The sequence below is a fragment of the Eptatretus burgeri genome, chromosome 3 (assembly GCF_056783735.1).
Source record: "Eptatretus burgeri isolate ZD-2024b chromosome 3, Ebu_testis_v1, whole genome shotgun sequence".
Taxonomy (NCBI): domain Eukaryota; kingdom Metazoa; phylum Chordata; class Myxini; order Myxiniformes; family Myxinidae; genus Eptatretus; species Eptatretus burgeri.
In genome coordinates this window covers 144,210,996-144,235,785 of record NC_140963.1, presented here as the reverse complement: position 1 = coordinate 144,235,785, position 24,790 = coordinate 144,210,996, and the positions used below count along the sequence as shown (strand labels likewise).

Sequence of the window (24,790 nt, the reverse complement as noted above, 5' to 3'; positions counted from 1 at the left end):
ATCAGGTAAAAACTCTGGGTTGTGAAACAAAAAATGTCAAAAAATAGGAATGACGTCAGAAAAATTGATATGACGTCATAGTGATGTATTATATGTGCGGTAATTCATCTCTGCTAATGCCCTGTTCGATTCCCGCAAACAGAATTCAAAAAACTTGCCTAGTTTCGGAGATAATTTTTTCGGCGATTTCCATTAGCGGAGATATTTTGACATCATAACTTTTTTTCTCAGAGGAATTTTCAAAATCGGAGATGGTGATGTGGATTTTTTAAACCCACCTTGTTGTGATCGTTGTCCTCCTGAAGGATTCTAACTGGCCGATTGTGGAATCCTATTTCACTTCAGACAGAGTTTAACGTTTGTCCGATTTGATTATAAAATCCTACAAAAACCCTATCGACATTAATAAAACTGATGTCCACACAAGTCCTTCCTTGTGAAACAATTTATTTCCGAATTATACACCATACACTTCTCACCCTTGTACAATGAACTTAAGAATCCCTATTGATTGCAATATTATTTGGTTCTATTTCATTTATTCTTACTTTAGTTAACAGTTAAACCAACCCAATTCAATTCACTTCTACATTACATCAGAGTTTTATTCTAACTTGGTACTTGGTCAGTTCCAAGGAGTACAAGCCACTGAGATACGAAACTTCCTCACGTGCTTGCACTGAGAACAATGTGCCTTTCAAAATATTTTATACTTCCATGCGAGAGAGGTTGGGGGATATTCACCCAGACTGTAGCCGTGTCCTTTAGATAAAAAGCCACTTCGTACATTTTCGAAGCAAAGGTTCATTTATCAGCTCGGTCACTCTGCTCCAGAACAACACATTTCTTATCATTTAGGGCAAAAGTCTTTTGGCCAGAAATGACAGCCAATTCAACTTGCAGCATAAAAGTTACATTTCTGAAACTCCATTTGTTACAATTTAAATTACATTAATATAAATTTTTCCCCCATACTCCCCCGTTTTTTTTTTTTTTTAAGGAAAATTTGAATAATCTTTCTTACACATGATTACCATGTCCCATTCCTGAAGGAGAAAAGATTTCCATTATTCAAGTTCAATCAACAATAGCAACGAGTGCTCATATCAGAAAATGAGTGAGTTTCCATTTAATTTATGGCCTGTTCATCAGCATGCGTCACACATTGAAAACATGCTACCCGAAGTCAGAAGATAAACAGGTCAGGGTGTGGATAGAGCGGCACCCAACGGGAAACACAATCGAAGCACTCCTTGAGCTGAGGAGAAGGTAGATGTGGGCAAGTACAAGTTTGGGCCGGACACTGGGTTGAAGGAACGCAATGTGGAATTCCAGGCCTGTCGTACATTGAAGCAGCCACAGCAAGTTCACGATGTATTTGCAGAGCGGCAATCGAGAGTGTGGCTGAGAACATTCCTTCAGGCAGGCACCACACAACGCCGACGTTAAGACTTTGCTCAACCTTCTCCTCAGTGGGTTTTTTCTTTCTTTTCCCACATTGCTCCATCTTATCTCCTCAGGAAGGGGCATGATCACGTGTTGAATGCTCAATCACCCAAATCTGGGTTCTCCCATCGTCCAATATTTGTGTGGAAGTTCTTTCCAAACTTCATTTAGATGAAATCGTACATTGCTTCAAAGACTGCTTTCAACACTCCGAAACAAACAAAGCATCAATTAAACACCAATCAATAAATGTCATGGGCACATGTAGTTCTACAAGACTAACAAAGATTCTTCTGGAAGCATTTAACTTGCATTATATGCCATATCAATATTTTAATCCCTTTCCTTGTTATTTCCCAAAACAACATGCTAAAATATACAGAAATCCCAGTTGTACGTATACTCAAAACATCCATCTAATTTGCTATTTCCATCGACATTTTAAATTTGACATTTCTCCATCTATCCACTTCTCTCTCACCAAAACAGCAAACATGCTGCCATTTTTCCAATTCACATACACAAACCATCTATCACTTCCTCCAACCTTCTCAATTAGGAATCCATTTTCCTTTATCAAAACAAATAAATCATTTTAAACAGTTGTACAGAAATTGGCAAATCACTTGTCAAATCTGTCATCAGGCGAATATCATTTAAATTGCAGCTCAAACACTCTGTCTACACATGCAGCTACACCCTCCACAATCTTTATCCCAGTCTTGGAAAAGCATCTTAAACTTCAGACTAATAAACATCCAAACTCTCTAAAACAACTTTTTGGTCAAAACAATGAAATATTTCCTTTTAAAATCCATAAATGAAAAATCAAATCTTCAGCAACTATCCAATTAAATCATGAATTTACCTTGACTGAATCGATCAAAGGGTTACACTGGGTTGTTTGCCATTGCCTTCCCAGCACAAGTTCAGGTAACCTCAACATTCGCAGACGAATAAAACAATATTTCAACGTCCATCCGAGGGAATCATCTCTTATCTGTGAATTGCCCCAGGTGCTAAACGTCATCAAATCATTAAAATCATTCCAAATCACATTTCTACATTTAAATCACATCTTTTCAGTACAATCGTTACAACTCAGATCAAATCTTTGAAACATTTCTGACACGTCCTCAGAGCTTGCCCAGCACTTAAACCTGCCGGGTTGTGTAATTACAAATCATCACAATGCCAGCGAGAGCTCAACTCCCAAGACTTCATGTTCCGAGTACAGTATATCCCACATTCACAATTGTTATTTCACAATTTATTCAAAATCCCGATGGTTGTAAAATAAAACTTCAACACTTTTTCCTAAATGGACTTCACTTTAAACAGATTCAGTCGAGAAGGTGTGCCACAAACACCAAGGAACAAGGAACAGGAAGTTCTCTCCACATCCAGTGGGAAGAAAAAGTAAAAAACTCTGACAGGCAAAAACCCACAGTTTGCATTACTCTGTCATGGCTTCAACACACACACTAAACAGCATTGCATCTCATAGACTCGCGTGTGATCACGTGACAAATACCAATCACATTTCTATCTCATTCTCTTGAATCTGCATATGAATCGAATTTCACACCTAAAGCAAAGGCTCGAACAAAGACTCACTGTAAAGATATATGCCAACCCCCCACAGATCGAGTGGAGGGGGGTCTCACACAGTGTAGTTTGTGACCTTCGCGTGGAAATACAACGCCAAGAATGTATAACATGCCATTTCAAACAGACCCACAGCTCAACTCAGCACGAGTTAAAATATCGTCAAAATCCCAACAGAACACGTTTCATTGCAGTGAATATTGGACTCGCACAAGTTTCATTTTTTACTCTCAGTAACACATGAATCTCAATGCAAATCACCAACCATGCTCCCAGCTGGTTAATCGTCTCCTGCACTCTACAAAACGTTTCGTGCAAATCATTGCATTGATAAATCCGTAAAACCTCCACACAATATAATATAACAACCTCACTGCCAGCAAACTTCCAGTGAGTTCAATGAACAAAAAGTAACTCTTATAACTCTTACAAACAGGTAACTCATAATATTTATCTATTTTAACCCTATCTCGGCATCTCAGCCATGTCCTCGGCCATCTCTCTCATAGCCGGTCCGTATCAATGCAAACATGTGGCATGTCGCTTCATCATTCCCATTTAATTACACATCTGGCTCCTGAACAAGCCTCTTCTTGTCATCTGACTCTTCTTCTCCAGCACTTTTCTAAAACAACTACAGTACTTATTGTTTACTTTAAAATGGATTTAAACGGTTTACTTCCCCCGGTTTACTTGAAAACGGACTCCCTCCGCCGGATCCTCTTCCTTCTCTCAATAAAATTATCTGACAATGAACTTTTCTTTGTTCGAAATGCGTTACCTGCTGAGAGCGCTCTCACTTACCTTCGCTCAAGCACTTGTCGTTCCTCCAGGCACTGCCTCCGGCAGATTAAGCACCTCCGGTCACGAGCACTGCACCAACGTCAGTTCGAATCCGAGTCTCGGCGCCAACTGGCGTGGATTTTTTAAACCCACCTTGTTGTGATCGTTGTCCTGAAGGATTCTAACTGGCCGATTGTGGAATCCTATTTGACTTCAGACAGAGTTTAACGTTTGTCCGATTTGATTATAAAATCCTACAAAAACCCTATTGACGCTGATAAAACTGATGTCCACACAAGTCCTTCCTTATGAAACAATTTATTTCCTAATTATACACCATACACTTCTCACCCTTGTACAATGAACTTAAGAATCCCTATTGATTGCAATATTATTTGGTTCTATTTCATTTATTCTTACTTTAGTTAACAGTTAGACCAACCCGATTCAACTCACTTCTACATTACATCAGAGAGTTTTATTCTAACTTGGTACTTGGTCAGTTCCAAGGAGTACAAGCCACTGAGAAACTATACTTCCTCACGTGCTTGCACTGAGAACAATGTACCTTTCAAAGCATTTTATACTTCCATGAAAGAGAGGTTGGGGGATATTCACCCAGACTGTAGACGTGTCCTTTAGACAAAAAGCCACTTCATACATTTTCAAAGCAAAGGTTCATTTATCAGTTCGGTCACTCTGCTCCAGAACAACACATTTCTTATCATTTTGGGCAAAAGTCTTTTGGCCAGAAATGACAGCCAATTCAATTTGCAGCATAAAAGTTACATTTCTGAAACTCTATTTGTTACAATTTAAAATACATTAATATAAATTTTCCCCCACAATGGTTACTGTCTGCACAGGGTATTTTTACATATATGCCAATTTTCAGGAAGTTTCGATGAAAACTCTAGGCTGTGAAACAAAAAAGTCCACAAGAAGAAGATGAAGAACAACAACGTGAGTAAGACTGAGAGATCCTCCACGAGGATCAAAAAATGAAGATTAAAATAAGTCTTGTAATTAACTTAAACATTATTCACTAGCTTTACATTGTTAGTTCCAGCGTGAAAGTTTCATTTCACAATAACAAACCAATCACATGAAATAAAATACTGTGTGATCTTATGTATGATAAAGTCAGCCACATACTGGAACAATCGATTTGTGGGAACAAGACAGTTGTGTGCTCCGCATGGCATTGGTGCAAGCCACAGGCGATGGATATGGCACAAGCCACAGGCGATGGGGATGGCACAAGCCACAGGTGATGGGGATGGCACAAGCCACAGGCGATGGATATGGCACAAGCCACAGGCGATGGATATGGCTTACTCTTCCGAAGTAGAAATGTACTAACTTGCGTTCACTCAGACCTCGGCTCTCAAAACTTCGGATTATCTTCAGACTAACCCTTCGGTGTGAACAAACCTTCAGATGTTCAACTTCTTCAAAACTGTTTTTGGCTCCTCTGGATTTGAGCTCTTTAAATGTTCAATTCCTCCAAAGTTGTTCCTTCACTTTGAATTGATGGAGATATTCAACTCCTCCAGTTTGAGTTGAGACGTCCAACTCCTCCAAATCTATTCCTCCATTTTAAGCTCAATGAGACGGCCAACAAACACAGCTATAGTACCCATGATGCACACGAGATTGAAAATACCAAAGAAGATGTGATCGATCACCATGGCCACGAACTTCCACTCGTTCACCTCCTGCAAATAAGGAATTGATGCACATCATCATTCAAGTCAATAAGCTGCACGACTGCGAGCAAAGAAACAGCTAAGGATTGACATTTTGTGATTGATTGTAAAAAGTCACGACAAGGTGACATGTGGAATAAATGTGGTTTGATGACGACGGCGTTTATGGAGTGAAACTTTAACTTCCTTGGGTAAGCATTTTGTTTCTATCTTTATGATTACAGCAATGCATTTAATAATGCACATCATGAAAAAAACTAGATATCTGCCATCACAAATTGCTAATGGTAAGCCTCCCCCGGCAGGCGATCCCTTGGCGATATCCCACGACTTACCCATGATCCAATGATGGACATATCATTTTTGGACCACCATATGACCTTGAATTGCAACATTTAGGGATGGTGTGTAAATTTAGAAAATGTGTCCTCATCTACAGTCTACCTATTAAACTCAACATCATGAAGATTGGAGGAGAATTATTCAAGTTATGATCAAAAAGGTGTTTTTTGTTAATTAGGTCACAATCCAAAAAAATAGGTCAATGACACCAATCGAATATTAGGTACACAAGATCAATGTGGGTACGCTGTTATGATGCATGAACATCTTGGAAGGCCAAACGGTCTTTGAGACTCCGTTTTGGCAAAATTCAGTGGACAAAAAAAAATACACGTGGTTGTTTTTTCCCCCCACATCGCCATGTGACCTTAACCTTTACCTTTAACTTGTAGGAGTATGATGTAAATGTGCCATACCATAGGCTATCTCGAGAAGGCAACTTAGTTCCAATCAGACAAATACTAGTCGATTTGTGGTGGAAAATGTTAAAATGTCTTTAATAATTGTGTCATGACCTTAAATTAGGTCAAGGTCAAAAAAGAGGTCAACCCACTTACTTTCTATCCCAATTATTTCATCCCGAAAGTCCCAGCTGGCTCCAAGATACAGCTCGGAAATTTGGAGTGTTGCGAGTGCAGGAAGAATAATAATAAGAGCGAGAACTGCTTTGCAATATATGTCCCATACTGGTCACAATGAATGTTCAGGAGATAAAAAGTAGTTTGCGTTTAACACACGCTCGAGCCGATACGAGAACCAAAATGAAGAAGAAGAACCAATTGCACTGGGCCGTGAACAGTTTTAAAGCCTGCTGATCTGTGCCGCTTCATGCAATGGCAGCGCATGGTTTTATTGGGGTGGTGTCAGGTGAGCTGTAAAGCAATGGGTGGAGTCAGGGCAGGTGAACACTGACCCATGTATAAGATGTGATATTCTCTAAGTTTAAAAACCGATATAACTGTGAAAAATCGAGGAAATGCCCTGAAAGTCGAACTTGTTCTGTAACTTATAATAACAAAGCCAAGTATCAAGTTTCAGTTGAATATGGTCAAGGGTATAGGGGGAAAAAAAACAGTCTGAAAAACCCCAGGTGGGATGGATGGATGGACAGATGGAGAGCAAATCCATAGTCCCCTCCGGTGAAACTGGTTGGGGACTAATAAAAATAATGAAAATAATAATTTTCTAAATAGTGGTTTCATACTGCAGGGGTCGAACAAACTGTGGTACAATTAAAAATTGGGGACACTAGTTGGAGAAACGAACCCTCCAACAGCAATAAGTTTTTCCCTATGCTGTAAGAGTATCGGGAGAAGCTTAAACAATCCCATTACAACATCAGTGTCACAAAAACCATCTCCACCAGTGGTGGGACACCCAGTCCCCACCAGCTAAATATTCCCCCAAAGTGTACCCACAACCGGAATTTTGGGGCGAACTTAATCATGGACATACACAAAGAGGAATAACACAATGGCCTGAAGAGGAACACAATAGGAATAACACAATGGTCTGAAGAGGAACACAATAGGAATAACACAATGGTCCGAAGAGGAACACAATAGGAATAACACAATTGTCCAAAGAGGAACACAAAGAGGAATAACACAATGGCCCGAAGAGGAACACAATAGGAATAGCACAATGGCCCGAACAGGAACACAATAGGAATAACACAATGGTCTGAAGAGTAACACAATAGGAATAACACAATGGCCCAAAGAGGAACACAATAGGAATAACACAATGGCCCGAAGAGGAACACAATAGTAATAACACAATGGTCCGAAGAGGAACACAAAGAGGAATAACACAATGGCCCGAAGAGGAACGCAATAGGAATAACACAATGGCCCGAACAGGAACACAATAGGAATAACACAATGGCCCAAAGAGGAACACAATAGGAATAACACAATGTCCCGAAGAGGAACACAATAGGAATAACACAATGGCCAGAAGAGGAACACAATAGGAAAGAATCAGCAAGTGTAGAGATCATGGACCTGCATGGGTGAGCGCATGATGTATTCAATATCGTTGGGAGCAAACATCCAGTGAGGGCGATGGTTGTGGGGAGGGGAGGCACGAACACACACAGCGGTACCACAACCATTGAGGGAATCAGGCTTGTAGAGCAGAGCACGTGGCAGAGTGGTTTATGGAGAAGAACAAAGAGGAACAGAACCTTGTTGAAATAAAACAACGAAAATACAACTACCGACAGGTGCAGGCAATAATAAACGAAATAACAAGAACATTCCAGATGAGATCCTTGTCGTTGGAGGTGTTATGACTTGTCGTGCAGAGTTGTGTGCAATGGGGGATGAGGAGCCAGAAGTAGAACAATATTTTAGCAGACGGTCGAGGAACCGCAAGTGGATCGCTTTTTGCGTCGATTTCGAATGGTTTACCGTCTTATTTCCAATCCGAAAGAATCATCATTTATTTACCATTTCAACATAATCGAGATAAAATCCCTGCACTTGGACATTTCAAATCGGTTGTTGATAAAGCCCGAATGATGAGGGACGCACATAGGCCTCAGCCGCTAGTACAGGTTACCTACTACTGCTCTTCACCAACAATGTGTTCAGAATGAAACAATATATTTTTGAAATAACCTCTCATCTTACATTGTTTGATTCTTTGTCGTCCCTCATATGGTCCGCGATGCTTTTAACACCTTCAACCACCCGCCGTGCCCGTGGCATTTGAGCCAAATTTGCCCGATACATCTCCCCAGGTGACTTCTGTTTGCCCGAGATGTCCGAGATGTCCAAATCTCCGGGAAATTTTCGATGCAGCCTGTCCGTCGATGGACGTTTCATCGTCGAGAAGAGCATCAAGTTGGGAATGGTGTCAATGAAGACCTGGAACGTGGAACAGAGCAGTATTAGGGCATCAGGTGAGACCAACCAACATTTCTGCGACTCACGATATGGTTATTGGTCCTTTCATGGACACTTGTGCATTCTATGAGGAAGCATGAAAAGTCTGGGAATGGGAAATTACAAGCAAACATACAGTATTGACAATTTCCCTTAGAAAACAATCTTAACTAGAAAGACAGTCAGTAGAGCGCACACCTCTGCCCAGGTGAACAGTTTACGTTTTGTACCTCACTGATAGGCTGCATCTGGATCTGCACCTGAACCAAAATCTAATCAGCTTGTTCTTCTCACCTACCCAACTCGTCCACCTGGTTTGGTCCTAATCCATCGACAACATTTTGAAATACCGTGTTATGCATCATTTTTGGCGCCATCTCTTAATGGTGAAGAACCACCTTAAAAATTAAATGAAAAAAACTCCTCGTATCTAAATGCACATTCGGATCTTCATGAAAATCCAATCAATTCATCCTTGTAACACACCCAACCAGTCCACCAAGTTTCGTCCAAATCCGTCCATAACCTTTTACGATATCCTGTTCACAGACAACCAAACTGGCTGACAGACACAGACAGGTTCACAGACAGACAGACAGAGAGAGACAGATGGGGGTGAAAACCTAAACTTCGCCAACCTTCGGTGGCAGAGGTAATAATAATATGCTTGTTCGTCTATACGTCTGTCTGTCTGTCTGTCTGCAACATTCCGTTCCTGCTATTGGTTGAACAGTTTGCTTGACTCCGCCCACAATGTTGGTGATAACTGCTGTGTGAAGCAAAGATGTCTCGGAGCTGTCGTATTCACAATCACCATGCACTCCCTCTAAGTTTTCCCTTCATTGTAAAACTACCAAAGCGACAGTTTAAAAGGATTCTGAGCCGATATGTGTCACGGACCTTGTGAAGATCGGCCTCAGCGATTGAGGCAGTGGTCCATTAACTTATAGACCACCCAAATAACTGTGGCATTCTCCCAAGTCGAGCTTAAACCCCTATCATTAGAAATTTGTTTAAGGTCATTATTTACTTTTAATGATATGTTTATATATGCTTCAGGAAGATAATAATTGGTTTCCGGTCATTTATCGTCACTTGTCTTTTCCGCATATATCTGGGGATTGTGAGTTGGACAGGTGACTGTGATGGGTGGGGTGGGGAGGGGGATTGAAAGCTTGAAGTGGGGAAAGGATTAACACCCTAGGGTTGGGAGTTGTGAGGGGGAAGACTTGGGAATTGTGAGGGTGGAGGGGGCAGGGGAGAGTTGAGGACTTCAAGTCATATTTTACATTTTGTGGAATTTCCACGGGTCCATGCTCGCACCTTCATAAAAGTAGTAAATTATTTCCAGCTCAGGGAAAAACTGATTGATGTGAATAATATCGGAAATATTAATCAATGGGGAGCAACAAGCAAACAGACCAGAGGCGTGTTCCGTAAGCAAACTGCTCGCTTACCGCTCGCAAAGCACCCCCTCTCTTTTTCTTGCTCTGCTTGCTGAGCAGCTTGGCAAGCAGCTTGCAAAGCAGTTGATACGGAACTGGTGGCTTGGAAAGCAGTAGCAAGCAATAAATCCCTGGTCCCTTGCCAGATAATTGTAACTCACCAATATGAACTCCATAATGAACCAATCAAGTATCTTCTCGTGGACCATCTCGAGGCAGTCGTAGTTGTGTAATCGCAAGCTGTGCGCTGGTTCAGCGCGCTATTCGAGTAAATTGGTTCTTTCGGGGCTGTTGGACTTCCATTTCATTTTAAAGATGTTCTACGAGTTGTCCTGTTTCCACAAACACTGAAGGTATGCCCAGTGCAGAGTCCTGCAGTGAGATTCGCACACGTTTACAAACTTGAATTTTGGAATGGTTGGGAATTGGTCTCCAAGGCAACGATTACATGCATTAGAGAGAATGCAGAATAGGATTACCAAAACCAACTTGTGTAACTTACAAACACGTGAGTGAACCTCGCGAGATGCCATCTTCTGGGAGCTGAGCGGATAATTTAGACCTAACATACTCGCCTTTCAACTGGCTGGTGTGGGTTCGAATCCTGATCTGATTATAAACCGTCACCATTGGTGCTGCACAGGATGATGGTTGCACTAATGACTATGTCGTCCATTTAGCCGGGTGTCCCATCTGTTAGCATTCACCGATGGAAAGCAAAGATCGCAAGTTATGTGTTTTTCGCAAAAGTAGGCTCAGGCCCTTATGGGTACCAATTACCTTCATGAGATAGAGCTCATTGTGTACCAGTCACCTTCATGAGATATAGGTCATTGTGTACCAGTCACCTTCATGAGATATACAAAGTTTCATTATGTACCAGTTACCTTCATGAGATATAGCTCATTCTTTACCAGTCACCTTCATGAGATATACAAGGTTTCATTATGCACCAGTTACCTTCATGAGATATAGGTCATTCTGTACCAGTTACCTTCATGAGATATAGCTCATTGTGTACCAGTCACCTTCATGAGATATGTCATTGTGTACCAGTCACCTTCCTGAGATATGTCATTGTGTACCAGTCACCTTCATGAGATATGTCATTGTGTACCAGTCACCTTCATGAGATATACAATGTTTCATTATGTACCAGTTACCTTCATGAGTTGCTCAGAGTACCTGGGGATGCTCAGAAGCCACGATTAGTCTGACGCTAGTGGTTACACCCATGCTTATGGAAAAGGACATGGTTAGGCAAGTGCTAGGCACTGTTCTAATCCATTTTATGGTCGAGGACAGTCACTCTCACGTACCTTCCTCACCCATGGTGACATCGTATGGGTGTTTGGTGTTCTATGGTGAATATTAATGACCATGACTGTGATGGTGATGGCAGTGATGACAAATATCATGGTGAAGAGAAGGTATTTTCCGAGGAGGGGCACGGCACTCGAAGTTGATGGGATGAGCTCCACAATGACCAGGAGGAAAACGGTGAGTGAGAGGAGGACGTTAATGACCAGCGTCATTTTTTCTCCTGCAATATCATGATAAGGTGATAATGATGTATCACAAGGATGGTCATCACTTTGTTGATGAGATGCACCTTATGTGTTTGGTGATCTGTGGTTGAGGGTTTTCAAGATGCGAGGTTGTGAAACGTCCTGATTAGATGTTGGACTATCTCAGCAACATCATCGTCACATTTCAATCAATTGTTTATCTCCTCATCGATCGAGAAAACACAACTCCACAGATTATCATTTCACGATCATTACAAGCAGCCAATAGATGCACTTGGTTTTGAAAACGTTGATTGGTGTTTTGCTCTCCAGGTGCTCTTGCATTAACAATATTCCTTCTGTATTTCCTCCAGTTATTTCAAGTTCATAAGCGATTTCCAGAATGAACCGGCGATCTCCCAAACGAGCCAGTGCTCTTGGGAACGGTCCACACATTTCGTGAATGGGCCACGCGTCTCCCAAACGAGCCGGTGATCTTGGCAACAGGCCGAGTATCTCATGAACGGGCCGGTGATTGGCGAACCGCCTGAGCATTTCGCAAATGGACCGTTCATCTCACAAACAAAATTGTAACATGAATTGGAACACGAACCTGCAGTTTAGCAATATTAGGCCCCAAATTTGGTAAGTTGTACGAATGTCATCCCAATTGTGCACGCGCAGTGGAGTAAGGTAATTTTTTTGGTCTGTCTGTCCATATGGCAATGAAACAAAATTGAAAATCGTTTCAAACAAGAAACACTGTTTTTAGCGACGTCATAAAGGACACAAACAACAGGCATGAATAACTAATGCAATGTGTTAAATAAGATGGCGTAAAAGATGCTGTATCAATGGTGGTAAACTTTTGAAGAAATGGTTTGTGTTGTTTTTCTCTACATCCTTTAAAACCTTTATTTTATTTCAATTGAATTGTAGAATTGAACAGTGTGGAACACTAATCACCTTGTTGGCACTTCCAAATACCTCCAGTTTAGCAGTAGTTGGACGAAATATGATGGCATTTTATGCCATCTCGACCAATCAAATTTCCCACTCGTGCTTTCAGCATTGGGGAATATTGAGATTCAGCCAAAATGGCGGCTCACAGGAAATATAGATCGTACTTCTTCTCAAGACTGTGCGGGGTAAGGCATTCTATGAACTCTCTCGTTTAAGTGTGAAACTTAGTAAACCCCAAAAAACTGAGATACACTAAGTCTCAGTTAATGACAATGTCACATGTGGAAACCTCAACCAAAGTAGGTCACACCAGACCTGAATCGGCCGGGAGGTAGAATACGAGGCCCGTGAGGAAGGAGAACAGGAGGCAAGGAACGATGACATTCACAATGAAGTAGAGGGGCAGGCGCTGCATCACAAAGTGATACGTGATGTCGATGTACGGAGTGTCAGGACAGCAGATATAGTACACGTAGTGTGTCCAGCCTCGATAACTTTTCATCACCCATTCGCCACTCTCCGTGTACATGCTGAGGTCAGGTTGTACCTTCTCCTGCACGAGATCATTCAAGAGGAAAAAAACAACTCGGATTATAGAAACACAACTATTACATCCGTGTCCAATTTATCACTTTTGTATCCCTTTGTAGAATAACATGAAGTACAAGGAGGGCAGAAAACGATACTTCTGAGACTTTCACCGTTGGTGGAGACAACTTGCATCATGTTGTCTTTATGGGATTTTGATTCGCTGTGAAAGCGAGGAAGCAGGTCCTGAAAATTTCTCAACTAAACCTTTGTTGTGGGATTTAGAAACAGGTCCAGATGTTTTCCACAAGTTTTACTGATCAAAATTAGTGAAGTTGTCACCACAATTTTGTTTTTTTATATGGTGGCCATATTTGATTGCACACTGGCTGCCATTTAAAACCTAATTTCCTCAATAACTCATCTTTTATGCCAGAGAGAGGCTTCAAGGCATCCTTTATTTCTTTCTTTCTTATTATATGGAACGTGTAGGCTCTTGGAGGAGCTAAAGTATTAAATTAATCAGGACATCACAGAACAAAAGGAACAGTAGAAAGAGAGAAAGGGCACACCCACAGGGTTGAAGGACAAAATAGAGGGAGACTTGGACAAACAATGGGTGTGTGGAGGAGTGGGGACAGAAGAGGATGTATGGGGTGGGCAAGATGGATACAGAAGGACACTCTCAGGAGGGAAAACTGAAAATTTGGGAAAAGTTGGGATTGTAGGGTTAACAGGAGTAGAAAAGATCATGGCTTTGGGTGGTGGATGATCTCAGATGGTGGTAAACAGCTGTCTTGAGGATCTGGAGGGAAGAATGAGATTGAAGAGGATGTGGAAGTTGGTTCCATAGACTGAAGAAAATAGGAACGAATGAGTGGAGGTGAGCAGTGATTCTGGATTTTGGGAGTTTCATCAGAAGGGGGTTGATGGTGCACAGTTTGTCGTCACATCGGGAATCAGACCCACACTGGACGGGTAAAAGGTAAGTGAAATATCTCTACACCATCCTATCACACCGATAAGTACACATAGTAATAATAACAACAAGGCTTGTGAAAGACCACAACAATTGTCACCTGGATGATGTACACGTTGGTGCCATCGTAAGACCAGGTGCCCAGCTTGATGCTGCAGTTCTGTTGATCAAATGGGAAATGCGTGACAATGATCTCACAGTAGCTCTGGAATATGATCGGAGGACTCCATATGATACGACCAGTATACTCAAGCAGCATTTTTGTCATTTGCCGTACGGTGAAGTCCCCAATGGCGCTGCCAAAGAACACAAGGCGGCGCGTGCATTGGAATCACATGAAATCACAAGGAAATTAGGCACAGGTGGAGGCCATTCAGCCCATCATGCCTGCACCACATCAACACCACACCAATTTATCAACACCAGATCAAATAAGAAAATGCAAAATGTTGTTTGTTTTTAAGTGTTTTTTGTAGTTTCTGTCATTTTTTTTAAATTTTTTTTTCATTTCTTTCCAGCGAAGGGGTCATTGGTTTGGGTATAAAAAACAACACACAACACCCCTAGTAAGCATGTTCTCGACGAGATCCCCACCAACAGCACACAATTACCCATCAATGCTCAAGCTACCTAAAAGTCCTGCCAACCTGCCCATACCGATCCCTCTCCACCAGGATGACGTACACGACGTACAAACGTCAATTCCTTTTAACATTGCCTGGCTTTCCCAATGAGAGTGGTGAGCTTGGGTATGTTATCAGTTACATTCGTTCTTCCATCACATGTATGACTACTCCTGATTGGCCAATCAGCTTGGTTTCTAACAAATGTATGGAGTTATTATGATCGGTGCCTCGTGAGTCATGTGGCATGTGGATTCTGTCAGCGACCGTGGGGATTGTGTGAGCAACCATGGGGATTGTGTCAGCAACCATGGGGATTCTGTCAGCGACCGTGGGGATTCTGTCAGAATACCAACCAGATGAAGACTAGGAATATTTGCCGATCATTTGGAGCAATACTTTATCGCTAACAAGATGGTGGCAGCAGAAGATACTGATTGTTGCCGGGCCATTCTGCCCACCGTGTGTGGCAACTCAACACATGCCCCGATGAAGGACCTTGTTTTCCCCGATAAACAGAAGGACAAAACCTACAATGAACTTGTCGAGATTGTGGCCAAACACAAGCTGAAACCCTGGAAAACCATGTCCCGCGACAAGTAAGGTCAGTCGGTGTACAAGTTTGTTGCTGATCTTTAACAGTTAGCTGAACATTTTGAATTTGGTGCCACATCAGACGAGTTCCGGGGGATTTTTTTCGTCATTGGCATCAACGAGGAAGCGATTCTCCGGAAGTTGTTTCCTGTTCTAGATCTCGATCTTGCTGAAGCTGTGTCAACCGGAAGTGCCTGTATGACAACGGACGAGGGGCTGTGTATTATCACCAGCAGGAAGTTGAACTCCCAGTCGAGTTCATTTAGTGTGAACTACCTGGGCACTCAGTAGAGCGCATACCTTCGCCAACGCTACATTTTGCCCCCCCCCCCCAGAAACCGTTGATTGTGAGGGCATTTAATCCCATACCACATCTGCCATCTCATATGTGTTATGATGGCTTAAAAACATTAAATTTCCTGCTGTTTGCACTGATTCACGTACATTGTACAATTTCTGTATGAACTCCCTGACCTTTTTAGGTGTCGGTGTCAAGTCAATCTGATGACAACTGGTCACATTATAAGAAATCAAATATTACACATCACAGGATAGGGAATTGAATTCAAAACATTTTGAATCTACTTACATGCAAATTGTTTAAGAATTGACCGCATCATGATAATAAAGGTCGTTGACCCCCCTGACCTTTGACCCAAACCACTAACAAAGGTAATGACGTCATTGTGTCATATCATATATCACAAGATTGGGCATTGAATTCATAACATTTTGGCATTGGTTGCATGCAAACTGGATAAAAATCGACCGCACTATGGCAAAATGACGATTTTGACCTTTTCATGACCTCGACCTTGACCTTTGTACTCTTAACTTTGTAATTGGTATTAGAGTGTGGGGAACAGAACAGTCAACATTTTGGTGTTTGATTCATGCAAATCGGATAAGTATTGACCGTGTTATGACAAAAACCACACATTTTGCAATGTCCTGACCCCCCCTGACCTTTGACTCCCAACCGCAAATAAGGGTTATTTCCTCATTGTATCATGTCACATATTGGAAGATGGGGCATTGAATTCTGAACATTTTGGCATTAGTTGCATGCAAATTGGATACAAATTGACCACGCTATGGTAAAAAGACGATTTTGACCTTTTCATGACCTTGACCTTTGACCCGATCGCTCCCAAAATCTAATCAAATGGTCCTCGGATAATAACCAATCATCCCACCAAATTTGCTGCGATTCAGTTCAATACTTTTGGAGTTATGCGAATAACAAACAAACAAACAAACAAATACGCATATTCACAAATAAAGAAATAAATACACAGCGATCAAAACATAACTTTCGCAACAAAGTTTGCGAAGGTAATAAGAGCATATAGCCAATTTTGCTAAAGTAGAATGGCGGCCATTTTGGAAAATGGTCGCCGAAGCTGACCAAGGCACAATCTCGGGTGGCTCCATATCTAGAATTGTTCGGAATACATTATTCTACATGTGTACCAATTTTGGTGCTTTTATGCAAATTTGAACAATTGATCTGAAATATCAGACTACGCTGCAGGACCATTCTCAAGGCAGAAAACAAATCTTTAACTGTTTACTTCGCAAATGTACTGCACCTAATTTTATTTGTGATAAAGTTATTTCATTGGGCTTTGTGTTTAATTCAGCATGTGAGTTACGAGGGGGCATAAATTTGACATCTCGCCCCGAGCGTCATTTTTCCTCGATACGCCACTGTGACCGCCTATCCATGAGGAGCAAAACGTTCACACATATGATGTCATAGGTCACTTAGTTTAGCAGCCATATTGGAGTTACCCGAAAACCTCTAAAAAAATCATCTCCAGAATGGCTAGACAGATCAAGGGGAAACTTTACACAAATGTTCCCCAAGCCTTGGGGACACCAGGGTATTCACAAATAATTGATAGATCACATGGTCTGGCAGCCATATTGGATTGAGCGAAAATCTTTTAAAATATTATTTCTCTTGAACAGCTTCATCAATCAATGTGGAACTTCACAAATATGATCGAGTAGTAATGGGGGATAGATGTTTTAAATTTCAACTTGGTCAGATGCCTAGTATGGCAGACAGAATTATTTAATTTTCTTTTGAATCTGGGTTCTTTTTGAGATTTTTTTTTTTTTGAATAAGGCTAACTTTGCTGTGCCTGAATGTGTTTGAGGGTGAATCTGGGTTCTTTTTGAGATTATTTTATTTTTAATAAGGCTAACTTGGCTGTGCCTGGATGTGTTTGAGGGTAGAGTAGTAGCAGCTGAAATGCAAATCCTATCCAGGTTCCTCCTGATGACTTCATCTTTGCTTTTTGCTTGTTTGGGTTCCTTCTGATGACTCCAATGCAGGACTGTACCTATTTGGTCTTCCATTTTAATTGAATTGAATTTATTTTAATACATTTCTGAATTCAATATTGAACAAGTGGTGCCAGGCCCAACAAATCCCACCCATTTAAGGCATAAAGTTATTTTGGGGATCAAATTTTAATTTGATACATCCTTAACCTGAATGTTGATTATAAGGAATAGAATAAGGAATATTTTAGTCTTAGTTTGAAGTTAATTAAACCATTTTTGACGAAGTTATGAGCGAAAAACGATTTTGACCTTTTCGTGACCTGACCTTAACCTTTGACCTAATTGGACCCAAAAGTTAATGGGGTCATGCGAGGTTCATTACCTATCTGTGGATACAATTTGACAGTGTTTGAGCCAGCCGTTTTCCCGTGAAGTTGTATTGTTGTAACCATGTTTTAATTTTTATGGAAATTTGTAATTTTGACCGATGACCATGACCCCCAAATTTTCGGACCATACCGATCTTCACAAATATGTATTTTTCACGACAGGAATGGGTAGGATTATAAGTGACAAATATAATAAGGTTCACTATAAGCTTAGTTTGAAGTAAATCAGATCATTTTTGACGAAGTTATGAGCGAAAAACGATTTTGATCTTTTCGTGACCTTGACCTTGACCTTTGATCCAATTGGACCCAAAAGTTAATGGGGTCGTCCAAGGTTCATTGCCCACCTGTGGATTAAATTTGATAGTGTTTGCTAAAGCCGTTTTGCCGTAAAGTTGCTAACAGACAGACAAACAAACAGACAAACAAATCGGACCATTACAATATCCCGCTCCCTCCATCCGGGGGGCGGGATAATAATAATAAACGTCATGGCTCAAGGTCGGGTGTCCGATCAAAGTGGGATGTCTTGGTACATGGTCATCACTACCAGAAGTTATAAAGTGGCAGTTCTAATTATGTCTATTATTAATTACATAACACACAAGTACACAAACACCACACAAAATACACCACACAAAACTACACAAACATCACACAAAACAAGTTCTGGCAAGGGTCTGCAATCTCTGATTGCTCTTTTACTTGTGAAAAAGATTGCTTTACGCAGGTTTATTATAACACCTCCGTGTTCAGGCCTCGAGTGAGTATGTTACTTACACTGCCGCAATCGAGTAATATGTAAGTCAATTGTGAAGATCATATTTTGAGGTTATATTATGTATGCAAACTACTAACAGAACCTGTGTACTGGCAGACCCCGCTATTTGTGGATTTGCTATATGCGGACCCCAAATGCGACCTGTTTCGACGTTTGTGGCACTGTCCTTCATGTATTCACAGATTGTATTTTTTTTCCACGTTTCCACAGTTTTTCATGGGCATATCCGCAGTTTTTCATGGGCATATCCATAGTTTTTCATGGGCCTATCCGCAGTTTTTCATGGGCATATCCGCAGTTTTTCATGGGCATATCCATAGTTTTTCATGGGCCTATCCGCAGTTTTTCATGGGCATATCCGTAGTTTTTCATGGGCCTATCCGCAGTTTTTCATGGGCCTATCCGCAGTTTTTCATGGGCCTATCCGCAGTTTTTCATGGGCCTATCCACAGTTTTTCATGGGCCTATCCGCAGTTTTTCATGGGCCTATCCACAGTTTTTCATGGGCCTATCCACAGTTTTTCATGGGCCTATCCACAGTTTTTCATGGGCCTATCCACAGTTTTTCATGGGCCTATCGACAGTTTTTCATGGGCCTATCCGCAGTTTTTCATGGGCATATCCATACTTTTTCATGGTCCAATTCACAGTTTTTCATGGGCCTATCCACAGTTTTCATGGGCCTATCCGCAGTTTTCATGGGCCTATCCACAGTTTTCATGGGCCTATCCGCAGTTTTTCATGGGCCTATCCACAGTTTTTCATGGGCCTATGCACAGTTTTTCATGGGCCTATCCGCAGTTTTTCATGGGCCTATCCACAGTTTTTCATGGGCCTATCCGCAGTTTTCATGGGCCTATCCACAGTTTTCATGGGCCTATCCGCAGTTTTTCATGGGCCTATTCACAGTTTTTCATGGGCCTATCTGCAGTTTTCATGGGCCTATCCACAGTTTTCATGGGCCTATCCGCAGTTTTTCATGGGCCTATCCACAGTTTTTCATGGGCCTATGCACAGTTTTTCATGGGCCTATCCGCAGTTTTTCATGGGCCTATCCGCAGTTTTTCATGGGCCTATCCGCAGTTTTCATGGGCCTATCCACAGTTTTCATGAGCCTATCCGCAGTTTTTCATGGGCGTATCCACAGTTTTCATGAGCCTATCCGCAGTTTTTCATGGGCCTATCCACAGTTTTTCATGGGCCTATGCACAGTTTTTCATGGGCCTATCCGCAGTTTTTCATGGGCCTATCCGCAGTTTTTCATGGGCCTATCCGCAGTTTTCATGGGCCTATCCACAGTTTTCATGAGCCTATCCGCAGTTTTTCATGGGCGTATCCACAGTTTTTCATGGGCCTATCCGCAGTTTTTCATGGGCCTATCCGCAGTTTTTCATGGGCCTATCTGCAGTTTTCATGGGCCTATCCACAGTTTTCATGAGCCTATCCGCAGTTTTTCATGGGCCTATCCGCAGTTTTTCATGGGCGTATCCACAGTTTTTCATGGGCCTATCCGCAGTTTTTCATGGGCCTATCCGCAGTTTTTCATGGGCCTATCCGCAGTTTTTCATGGGCCTATCTGCAGTTTTCATGGGCCTATCCGCAGTTTTTCATGGGCCTATCCGCAGTTTTTCATGGGCCTATCCGCAGTTTTTCATGGGCCTATCCGCAGTTTTTCATGGGCCTATCTGCAGTTTTCATGGGCCTATCCACAGTTTTCATGGGCCTATCCGCAGTTTTTCATGGGCCTATTCACAGTTTTTCATGGGCCTATCCGCAGTTTTTCATGGGCCTATCCACAATTTTTCATGGACCTATGCACAGTTTTTCATGGGCCTATCCGCAGTTTTTCATGGGCCTATCCACAGTTTTCTTGGGCCTATCCGCAGTTTTCATGGGCCTATCCACAGTTTTCATGGGCCTATCCACAGTTTTTCATGGGCCTATGCACAGTTTTTCATGGGCTTGTCCACAGTTTTTTGGCGTTTTTGCATTTTTTCACTTTTTTGTGGGCATATTCGTGGTTTTTCGCTGGCGTATTCACTGTTTTTCATGGTTTTTCACGGGATTTCTGATTTTCCCTCATGAATCACGAACTGCAGTGAACATACTCCCCCCCCCCCCCCATTTTTCCCATTGAAAAAAATGCCCCAGCATTCCCGGATTGAACATTTGTGGCATTTTCCAGGAACTTCTCCCCCGCAAATAGTGGGGTCCGACAGTATTGTATTCCCATGGTATGTTTATCCCCTACCTCTAACCCTCCCCAATTCTATACAATCCATCTGCTGCTTTTTTATTTTAATCCACCGAGTCATGAAGATCAGCATGGTAAGATGTTCACTGGAGCACTTCTGGAACTCCCAAGGGAACACTTCTGTTCAGAAATATCTTAACCTGCCTTACATGCATTATAAATACTGCCACATGCCACCAAAAAAGACCGCTGATGGGCAGAAACAAATCAGATGCAAAAAGAAGAGTCGTCTTCAAGTCACTTGATACTCAAGAGCAGACATAGGCTTGGCTTGAGGATCAATGTGCAAGTCAAGCAGCCTCCAGGTCAGCTGAGACTACAGAGCAGACTCAGGCTCAGGATGAAGATCAACGTGCAAGACACGGAGCCTCTAGTTCAGCTGAGACTAACTACAGAGCAGATAGGTTCGGGTTGAGGATCAACACGGAAGACAAGCAGCCTCCAGGGTACCATGTTAGGCATCCTTCGAAGGTGAAGCATTTCGATGCAAGTCCAAGCACATTTTGCAACACCAAATATTGGTAATTCATACAAGCTCATAAAGCCAACATTCAGAAATTTGTCATCCAGGATATATTTCAAGAAATATTGCATTGAATTTCCCCAGGCAACACCTGCAACTTGAGCTAGTCCATAATGAAGCAATGTGCTATCAGTGGCACATGGTCAACTGTACCCCTTGAGTTCCACAAGAAAGTGAGACCATGCCTTGCTCATGAAAACAAGCTGTCCCTGCATTCTGTTTGCCTGCCGTAGGGCAACAGGGTTATTTTACTTCCCAAAGGTCAGATCAAGGTATGTTTGGAACTACATGGATCGCATCCAGGTATTGTGACCATGACGTTAACAGCCAGGAGCCACGTTTGGTGGCCGGGTATAGATGAAGATCTCGGAAGATAAGTTCGTCATTGTTCTGTGTGTCAGACTACTACCTGAAACTCACCTGAGGCACTGCTTCACATGTCATCCTGGCCCTTCTAAACCATAGCTCGACTTCACGTAGATCATGTTGGATCATTCTTTGGGAAGATGTTTTTGGTTGCAATCGATGCTCATTCAAAGAGGATCGAAGGATTAGCCTTATCATACTGTCCCGGTAAAATCACAGTTGAGAGTTCACATGCCATGCTTATCACTCATGGTTTACCTGATTGTGTGGTTAGTGATAATGGTTCATGTTTCACCCGTGGTGTGTTTCAGGATTTTTTTGAAACAGAATGGTATCAAGCATGATCGCAGTGCTCCCTTCAAACCCGCTTCTCATGGTCAGGCTGAGAGAGCTGTGTGAGTGATCAAGAGTGGTCTCAGAAAGGAGAATGGCAGTTCTTCTTTGCAGACCAGTGGTTCACATCAGGACATCGGGTTCATATTAGGACATAATATACTGTAGGAACCTGAGAGACACAAATTTCTGTGAACGTGGTGGATTGAACATATCAGAAAGACGATCCATAAGATACTCGTGAACTGATAGACTTGGTGCCTTGATGGGTTATTTGAGTTTGTACAAACATTCAGATCCCTTTATTCACCGTCTCTTCGTCATTATAAATTGTTTTACAGAGATGGTAAATTTTTAAAATCTTTAAAATTTCAAGGGAATTGGGCGATCGAGATGACTCTATTGCTTACTTGTTGTAGAGCACAAGGTTTGGCTTCCAAACGGCTGTTGAGGGAATGTGGACCTGTTTGATTCCTCCATAATCTTCAGGATTCCATTTGAGATTCACATCGACCCATTCCTGTTGAACAATTAAACAGATATTAGAGAGATCAGAAAGACAAACCGATGTGCCCACGGTACATCACCACCAATATGTTGACGTTATCGTCTGTGAACAGCCAAAAGTGGAGACAGACAAGAACACTCATCGTTAAGTGGCCTGTCCCATCTGCTTGAATATGTAACTGGACTCGAAAGGTCAGACATTACGCTCGCTTGTTTCACTTTTTAATAACTTGAACACCATGACCTCAAGTTCAGCTGGTTTTAGATGGCCAAACAAGTCTGGTCCTGTGTGGAAGAGGATGGTGGATTTTTTTTTTCTCTACAAGAGCGAGACTCTTGAGTGAGACTACAAGTGAAAGAGTGGAAAAGCAAGGTTTTAAATCGATAATAAAAAAATGTCTGTGTGTGTCAGTCTGTGTGTGTGTGTTTCCTCTAACTCCAAAACCATGAAACCTGGAGCGGCCTGAAACTTTGTATGCATACTGAAGGAACTCGAAGGGAGTGCATAAATGAAAACTGGGTACTTGGGGGAATTTAAACTCCCCTTTTGAAAATAAATAACGATAAAACCAGAAAAAGGCTCACCTTCGGTCAGCCTGCATTCAGCTCGCTCACCTTGGGATCTTAAGGTGCCATTTTATCCTCTCAGCTGTAGGACTCCCTATGCTCCCCCCCCAGATCTCAAAAAGGCCTCGAATTGGAACAGGTCGGTTTCTTTTTGAAAAAGTTTCATACCTATGAATAGCTGTATACATCGCTGATCGTCATACCTATGAATCGCTGCATACATCGCAATGCTTATAAACACCCAGCGATGCCAGTGTTGGTGCCTTTATTTAATTTCTGGATATGTGATAAGCTTGAGAATATTCTATGCTGAGCCAAATTTCAAACTTTACATTGTGGAATTGACCTTAGCAGCAGTTGTGACTGCTAAAAAAAAAGTCTTCGTTTGTCCAACTCGCACATTGTTTGACACACCGGGCGTCTTCAGGTGGTATTTCGTTTGACCGATCGTTAATCGCTTGCCGATCCAGCCGTTTCTTATCAACTGTTTCATTGGAGTGCTTGATTGAGTGCTTGAGCCACTTGGCGAGCACCCTACAGTTGATAGTGGTATAACATCCACAGTTCGTGTCATCCGGTTCGCCCACTGAAAGTGTTGTGAGTGAATTTTTGTTTGTGAGTGTGGAACAAACTTTCACATGGGCCCGTGGTGCGTGGTGCCATGGTGGAGGTTACACAGCCATTTCTCATGAACCATGTGCTTTGGCATATGGAGATTGGTCAATATTAGGATGAGCATATTGCATGGTTAGCATAGACCATGAGGAGATTGTAGGCATGCATATGGGGAGGGGATGTTAAAGATTGATGGTTTAGTTTTAAATTTGAAATGGCTTCCCCCAGAGCAAACCACGTTCAAATACGATTTGGAGAGAGCTGACCAGAGGTGTGTAAAAGTTGCTGCATGTGTGAGCATGCATGCATGCAGGCAAGCCTTCAGCAGGTCAACAGCAAAGGTTTTAAATGCTCCCCCCCAGTTTTATATAGAACCCGGCAGTTAAAAAGAAAATGTTGCTGTTTTTGTTGCTGGACATGTTTTATCACCCCGGTAATGCCCTGGTACACTGACTTCCCTTCCCCTTCCCTCCCCTCATGCTGCCTTCCCTTCCCCTCCCCACCCCTCATGCTGCCTTCCCTTCCCCTGCCCTCACATTAACCTCCTCCCAAACCCCCACCTCCACCATACAACTCTCCGGAGGTCGTTGACGTGTCAAAGAATGTGTTAATTGGACAAATGAACACTTTTTTTGAGTATTCGTAACTGCTGCGAGGATGAATTCCATAGCTTAAATTTTGAAATTAGGTTCAAATTAAGAGATTTTAGAGCTTATCATATTTTAGTTGTAAAATGTGTGT

General features: G+C 42.0%; 1 protein-coding gene across 5 annotated transcripts in view; it reads right to left on the bottom strand.

Moving 5' to 3' along the window:
- Positions 1-430: 430 nt before the first annotated feature.
- The window catches only part of LOC147031208 (acetylcholine receptor subunit alpha-like), a 96,176-nt gene continuing 71,816 nt past the window's right edge, over positions 431-24,790 (bottom strand). For all 5 annotated transcript variants that reach the window (XM_085876050.1, XM_085876049.1, XM_085876051.1 and 2 more), the window contains exons 4-9: positions 22,771-22,880; positions 14,303-14,498; positions 13,011-13,248; positions 11,544-11,767; positions 8,525-8,761; positions 431-5,555 (exon numbers count right to left, since the gene is read on the bottom strand). In XM_085876050.1, coding sequence (XP_085732176.1) covers positions 5,424-5,555; positions 8,525-8,761; positions 11,544-11,767; positions 13,011-13,248; positions 14,303-14,498; positions 22,771-22,880 — 1,137 coding nt within the window. In that variant the 3' untranslated portion in view covers positions 431-5,423. The remainder of the gene's footprint in view (positions 5,556-8,524; positions 8,762-11,543; positions 11,768-13,010; positions 13,249-14,302; positions 14,499-22,770; positions 22,881-24,790) is intronic.